Raw genomic sequence first — 7,500 nt, forward strand, 5'->3', positions numbered from 1 at the left:
CCCTCTCCCTCTCCCTCTCCCTCTCCCTCTCCCTCTCCCTCTCCCTCTCCCTCTCCCTCTCCCTCTCCCTTCTTCCTCTTTTTCTCCTTTTTCTTCTCCTTTTTCTTCTCTTCTTTCTCCTTCTCCTCCTTCTTCTCCTTCTCCTCCTCCTTCTTTTATTCTTCTCCTTCTCCTTCTCCTTCTCCTTCTCCTTCTCCTTCTCCTTCTCCTTCTCCTTCTCCTTCTCCGTCTCCGTCTCCGTCTCCGTCTCCGTCTCCGTCTCCATTTCCATTTCCATTTCCATTTCCATTTCCATTTCCATTTCCATTTCCATCTCCCTCTCCCTCTCCCTCTCCCTCTCCCTCTCCCTCTCCCTCTCCCTCTCCCTCTCCCTCTCCCTCTCTCCATCTCCATCTCCATCTCCATCTCCATCTCCATCTCCATCTCCATCTCCATCTCCATCTCCATCTCCATCTCCATCTCCATCTCCATCTCCCTCTCCCTCTCCCTCTCCCTCTCCCTCTCCCTTATTATCATTATCATTATTGTTATTATTATTATTTTTTTTTTTATTATTGATCATAATAATAATTATTATTGCTGTTACTATTATCATTACCATTACCATTACCATTACCATTACCATTACCATTACCATTACCATTACCATTACCATTACCACTGTCATTGTCATTGTCATTGTCATTGTCATTGTCATTGTCATTGTCATTACCATTGTTATTGTCATTGTCATTGTCATTGTCATTGTCATTATTATCATTATCATTGTCATTGTCATTGTCATTGTCATTGTTATTATTTATGTTGTTGTTATTGTCTATTATCATTTTTATTTTGAGGATAATGATGATGATGATGACAACGATTTTAATGATGACGATGACGATGATGACAACGACGATGACAATGATGGCAATGATGATGATGATGATGATGATATGATTATCATTATCATCATTGTCATTGCCTTTGCTATTTCCATTGCCAATGATGTTACTATCGTCAGTATTTTCATTATAATTATTCTTCTTTTATTCTTTGTATTCATATTTGTATTTATGTGGTATGCATATTTTCTTTTATTTTAAGTTTGATTGTTACCTTTGGAAACTATTAGTTACAAGCGTAAAAGTAAAGAATTTTTTTTGCGCTTATTAAAGAAATATGTTCTGTTTGTATTGTTATGCTTATTAAGGTATTTAGATAAGAGCTTATCATTGATCTGATATCAATCAGTATCAGGTTGGATTATATACACGGAGAAGTCGTTTATGTATTTTGGAAGAAGTTTAAGGTTTTATAATTTTATCTGGTCTTTTTAATGGATCTAAATAAATGTGCATTTTAAGAGAATGGTAATGTACCAAACAAATATTCAGCATATGATTAATTTTGACTTTATTATCACTACTTCATTTATGATTCTTGATTTTCCTGCACATCATATATATCAAGGATGATGAAAAGCAGGAAAGAAGGTTTTAACTCCCCTTCTCCCATGATTCCACAGGACACAAGATGGCCTCTGTTCCCGAAATGCTTATGGAGCAAATCCAGCCTCCCCTGACCACCTCAGGAGGCAAGGTGTCTGTGGTGGGTGTTGGCCAGGTGGGAATGGCCTGTGCCTTCTCGCTGCTGACACAGCACATCTGCTCTGAGTTGGCCCTGGTCGACGTTGCTGCTGACAAGCTGCGCGGAGAGATGATGGATCTCCAGCATGGACTTACATTCCTGAGGTAGGTGATCTTGACCCTAAGCATTGATCTTGATGTTTCTTGTGTCCTTGTCTCTACTGTTATTCATTTTATTCTTGTCTTCAAGAGTCCCTTCTTTTTTCTTCTGTCTATTTCCTTTTTGTATTCTTCATATCTGCAACCCCTCTCCTGCTTATTCTCTCCAACCAGTCTTTTCTTCTTTTCTGTCTCCTCTTCCCTCGCTTCTCTCTCTCTCCTATCCTCTTAAATTCCCACTCTTTGGAAATGCATTTCCCCTTAAGCCAATTTCTTTCTTTCCTCTGTTAGCCAGATTTGATTTGATTCATTATTCCAATTTTCTCTTATATGCTTGTGTTTAAAAATGTTTACTACAGGAAATAGGCAATATTATAATATCTGTAAACTACCACAGGAACGTGAAGATTGATGCTAACACCGATTATGCTGTGACAGCTGGCTCTCGTGTGTGTATTGTTACTGCTGGTGCTCGCCAGAGGGAGGGTGAGTCTCGCCTGTCCCTGGTGCAGCGTAACGTAGACATCTTCAAGGGTATCATTCCCCAGCTGGTAAAGCATTCCCCTAACTGCATCCTCCTCGTTGTGTCAAATCCAGGTGAGTTTCAGAAGTGGTTCTGATGTCTCTTTGATATTATTGAAGATCTTAGTTATGCATATTGGAAAACATTTTTTTTTACATCTAGACATGAACAGTATATGGCCATTAATATCAAGCTGTTTCAGAAATCTACTTAGCCAGATGGACTTCCTACCTCGCAAAATATTACAAAAGCTGTGAAAAATTATGATAAAATCCATCACCATTGAGGTAACCCTCTTCTTTCTTTCCAGTGGATATCCTCACCTATGTTGCATGGAAACTGTCTGGCCTCCCCAAGCACCATGTTATCGGATCGGGCACCAACCTGGACTCTGCCAGATTCCGCTTCCACCTCTCCCAGAAACTTAGTGTTGCACCCTCATCCACCCACGGTTGGATCATTGGCGAGCATGGTGACTCCTCTGGTAAGGATTCCCTGAAAGAAAGGTTGAAATTTTAAATATTTTTAAATTTTACTTGTTAGAATTTATATATATTAGAGTATGACAGCCAGAAAAATAGAAGGAAGATGTATATAAGATTGCACCAGTTGTTTGAAGTGTATTAATCACTTATACTAAGATTTCAACAGGGTATATAGGGTGATTGAAATCTTACCTGTGTAATTTACCACTTTGTTCTCCGCAGTACCTGTCTGGTCTGGCGTTAATGTTGCTGGTGTGCGTCTTCGTGACCTGAACCCAAAAGTGGGAACTGCTGAAGATCCTGACAAGTACAATGAACTACACAAAGATGTTGTGAACAGGTAAGTTTTTCTTTAATTATTGACTTTAATTGTTTTATCTTTTATTATAGATTCACCACCCATTATCACTTTATAAGATCTAAGGTGTGCTAAATTTTCATTTCATTTATTATTAATCTAGAATTACTCTGTGGATGGACTTATACCATGTAAATAATGTTTTCATTGGTTCATGAGCTTGCCAATTTCTAGCCATATTTTTTCACATTGAATGACTTTAATCATAAGATACTGAGCTGTGCTTGGTGCAAGCAATTAGCCCCATCACACATTTTTTGTATTTTCAGTTTTGTTGCTCCTAACCATTAAGATTTATATATACATTTCTTTATCTGGTTATATAGAGTAGGAATTTTACTTAGAGCATGATTTAACTTTTGACTTTATTTTTATTAGTATGTGAAGTTTGTTATTTGAGTATTAAATATTCAAAGTTTTCTTTTAGAGCATGTTTGTAGAAATGTTGATATATAATTTTACCAGAAGATTAATATTTTTCATTCTAGCTAATAGATGGAATATCTTCACTACTAATTCAGTTTACTACAGAATAGTAATTAATCTTTATTGTGAGTTAAAGAGTTCTAATAGTTTTTGATCGTAAGAAAAGAAGGAAATAACTGCTTAGCTTAGAGATGAGACTCTGGAGCAATGTGTTGAGTATTCCCCTACCTGACTTAAGGTAAGGTTGGGGTTCAGCTTACCCTTGACTAACTGAAAGCTACAAGCGATGTTTTGCTCACTGAAAAGAAGAAAAGGAAGAAATAACTAGTGTTGCCTTTGCTTTTAACTAAAGTCTATATCTGTTGCTTTTTGTGCCCTCATATTACTAGTTGATATTGTTTCACTTTGATTTTTTTTAATTGATTATTTGAGTTCACGCATTGTTCACTAATCATAGCATGACCTGGGCATACATTCCACAACCATTTTTTCTGTTCATATCCTTTGCTTAGCATTACATTAATGCTTATCTCACAGCACTGTAGATACATCACCTCATATAATCTTACTCACGCTGATGGTTCAGAGACTGATTGATATTAAGTGTTCCCAGTAAACATTATCTTTATATGTATATGTATCTATTTATTTAATTATACCTTAGTTTTATAGTGTTTAAGAATGTTTAATCAGTTTAGTTCTGATTCATAATGCAATGAAAAAAAAATGTCTCGACATCTTATTTTTTAAGAGATGCAGTCATCTCTGTATTGAGGTTGATGATTTAGGCTGTTTTCCCTGTCCTTGAATGAATAAGCTTTTAGAGGTTTACCTTGGATTCAAGAAGACAACACTTGTAGTTTTACATTCTACCAGATTTGTTTGACGGTCAGACCCTCAAACATGGGTGCTTTATTTTATTAGAAACTCTATCTATCTTGTTTTCTAAAGAGAGAAAGATGTATTAAGAAATGATATTGGTTATCCATAGTGCATATGTGATGTGCGTGTTTACATAAATTATATTGAAAGTGACAAAATAAAATAAATTACCCATGAATGAGAATATCAGTACAATATAGTTTGAAAAATGCACTTGGATGTAGATAAAGCACTGAAAGCTCATGTCTCTTTTCCTCCTCCTTTCTATTACCTTTTGTATTGGGAGTTGCATTCACTTCAGACCAAAATTTAAAGATAAAGACCTCATAATCATAGGCAACAAAAGAAAAAAGATAAGAGGGAAAGGAGCATCTAAAGTACTTCGTAAGGAGAAAGTTTAAGTAACTAGGATTTTAGGATTATGCTTATAATAATGTTAGTGCCTTAAATCAAAGAATTATTTTCTTTAAATCACTGATGAAGAAGCTGCAGGGAAAAGAGATAGTCTATAGTATTAGATGTGTCATATAGCATAGTCAGTTGTCATCTTAGAGTTTATATTCCAGGGAGTTCCTAATTTCATATAAACTTCGACTTACTTGGAAAACAGCAGAAATTTTGGTTGTACACAGAAAGGTGGATAGAATAAAGTGGCCCATTCTTTTGCTGTTCTTATCCCAGTGACCTTGTACTAGAAAGACTATATGGAGAAGGGAGAGTATTTAAATCTATACTTGAGTATCATCTTTATGCTGGAGAGTACTCAGATCTTTCTTTTTTTCTAATTGCTATTTCCCAAGCCAAGGCCAAATTCACAAAAATAGTTTTCAAAACCCTGTTTTTGATGGGCTGGACAAGATAGTGTAAATGTCTGTCAGTAGCTTGGTCTTTTTCTCTCTTTGACAAAAGTTCTCTCTTGCAAAGGCTCATTGTAATAAGGACTGCATTCAAGTGGGGTTGCTTTGCTTCTGTCCTTTCAGCTTAAGTTTTCTCTTTATTCTGTGTACACCCCATTTCACTGTTGTGTATTATTTATATGCATTGATATCAGGACACTTAGTTTACGTGTGAATGATGTTTATTTTCTTATTGATCTGTAGGTGTATACTAGCTTGGATAGCCTGCCAAAAAAATTTGTCTTTCAAGGGCACTAGTAGCAAAAAATAAAGAAAAATTGGAGGAAAGGAGGGTGAAGATATAGAAAAGAAAAGGGAAGATCACAGAGATTCATTAAAAAGACCAAAATTTAAAATTAATTTGTCTGTGCAAAGACAAACTCATATCCTTAAGAATGAGAATAGTGTTGTCTATTTCCCTTGCCTATGATTATGCTTGGCATTGTACTCTGAGTGGTTTGCAGTGCATATGAGATCATCAAACTGAAGGGATACACCTCCTGGGCCATCGGTCTCTCTGTCGCCTCTCTGGTGTCATCTATCGTCAAGAACATGCGCGCCTGCTATGCTGTCTCTGTAGCTGTTCAGGTATGTGGGTAACAACTTTCCTAAGCTAGTGTTAGGCAGGGTTTTCTTCCAAAATAAAGGCAAGCAGAGAGAATAACCTGGCTGTGTACCAGCTGCAAGCAAGCAAGCAATGAATGGAAAAAAATCACATTTATGAATTGGGTGCCACTTGCAGTGCTTATGAGGTCATCAAGATGAAGGGATACACTTCATGGGCCATTGGAACTTCATGTGCTGTTCTAACCAGGGCCATTCTCACGAACCAACGTACTGTTTACGCCATATCGACAAGTGTACAGGTACCAGCTGATAGCTGAAGGAGCTGCAGTGTCCTGCTGTGTATTTTCTTTTGTTTTTACCCTCTTTTTTCCTCTCTGGAGCTCTGCATTTTCTTTTTTCCCTGGTGCATTTTGAGCCAGTCTTTTATCTTTCTCCCTTGAACCCAACTCCTTTTTCATGACTCAGAGAGAAAGAGAAAAAAGATAATCATGCTGATGATTTAAAAATATCAGAATCCAGCTTTTGTAATCATTGGACTGATGTGAGGATTGGCTGAACTTACGTTGATCAATTTTAGACCATGTCAAAGGAAAATGAAGAAAAGAAAGAATTTTACCTCTTTGAAAAGTCGTGATGATGGTAGTAGCATGGAACTATTCTTTGGTATTTTTTGAAACACAACCCTTGATTTGGGAAAAATGGAAAAATCAAGTTGGTCTGTTAAAATTACATACGTTTCTTTGAATTACTTTTATGCATGGCTAATTTTGATTGATAAGTAAGCTTTAATGAGTTATCAGATTTGATATTTGTGAAGATATGTTTTAAGAAGTTCCTGGTACCCTGACTTAGTTTATAGATGTCGATATTTAATTCTATTTGAATATCTTGTTAGATTTATATGATTTTAGTGATATGCTTTGATGTACTCATTGTACCCTGATCTAGGAAGACTGAGTTTCTGACAGTTGTATTCAACATAAAGCAGTGATTTTTCTTTTCTTTCTTTCCACTTTCTACTTCTTTTGCCAACTCATTCTGAAGCATTATCCTTTGCAGTGCACTTTGCGCATTGTCCAAGAATATCTGTTGCACAAGAAGGTATAGATTAAAACTGTGTAGTGACATCTTACAATAGATTTTATATCCTGCATACTCTTTCAGATTATCAGAACAACATATTCTGCTGCTCATTGGGGTCATTGTTAATGGCGAGCTTGCAAACATTAATTTAGCTATTTAGCTATTAATATATTATGATATATTACAATATAAATTCTTCCAAATTATGAGTTTAGTAGTAAAATTATACTGTAAATATGTGAGATAATTAATGTGAAGGGTATGAATAGTTTTTGTGATTGTCTTTGGGTCAAGAAATTTGCTCCTTTACGGGTGAGAAGAGGACCTCAAACTGGGATATCATTATGTAAAGATATTTCAACTAGATATTTTATTCAGAAATTATTTTGTTGTAGATCGTGAAATGATCCAAAAAGAATTGCTTTGAATGGACCACATATGAATGAACTTATGCCTGATTACCACTAGAAGGAGGAGATTTTCAGATGACTGCCAGACTATGGCAAATTGTCCTGATAAAACCACCAAGGGATCTGTAGGATGTAAGCAA

At 36.1% G+C, this 7,500-nt stretch overlaps 1 protein-coding gene across 2 annotated transcripts in view; it reads left to right on the forward strand.

The window, feature by feature from the left end:
* Positions 1–7,500, forward strand: part of Ldh (Lactate dehydrogenase) — a 24,290-nt gene that overhangs the window by 14,439 nt on the left and 2,351 nt on the right. Inside the window, exons 2-6 of one of the 2 annotated variants that reach the window (XM_043028239.2) lie at positions 1,511–1,736; positions 2,128–2,327; positions 2,564–2,737; positions 2,961–3,078; positions 5,765–5,888. In XM_043028239.2, coding sequence (XP_042884173.1) covers positions 1,519–1,736; positions 2,128–2,327; positions 2,564–2,737; positions 2,961–3,078; positions 5,765–5,888 — 834 coding nt within the window. In that variant the 5' untranslated portion in view covers positions 1,511–1,518. Of the gene's footprint in view, positions 1–1,510; positions 1,737–2,127; positions 2,328–2,563; positions 2,738–2,960; positions 3,079–5,764; positions 5,889–6,042; positions 6,167–7,500 lie in introns of both variants that reach the window. The other variant, XM_086550177.1, reaches the window with a different exon arrangement.

The sequence above is a fragment of the Penaeus japonicus genome, unplaced genomic scaffold (assembly GCF_977035675.1).
Source record: "Penaeus japonicus unplaced genomic scaffold, GWHDUDI00000001_assembly GWHDUDI00000023, whole genome shotgun sequence".
NCBI classification, from domain to species: domain Eukaryota; kingdom Metazoa; phylum Arthropoda; class Malacostraca; order Decapoda; family Penaeidae; genus Penaeus; species Penaeus japonicus.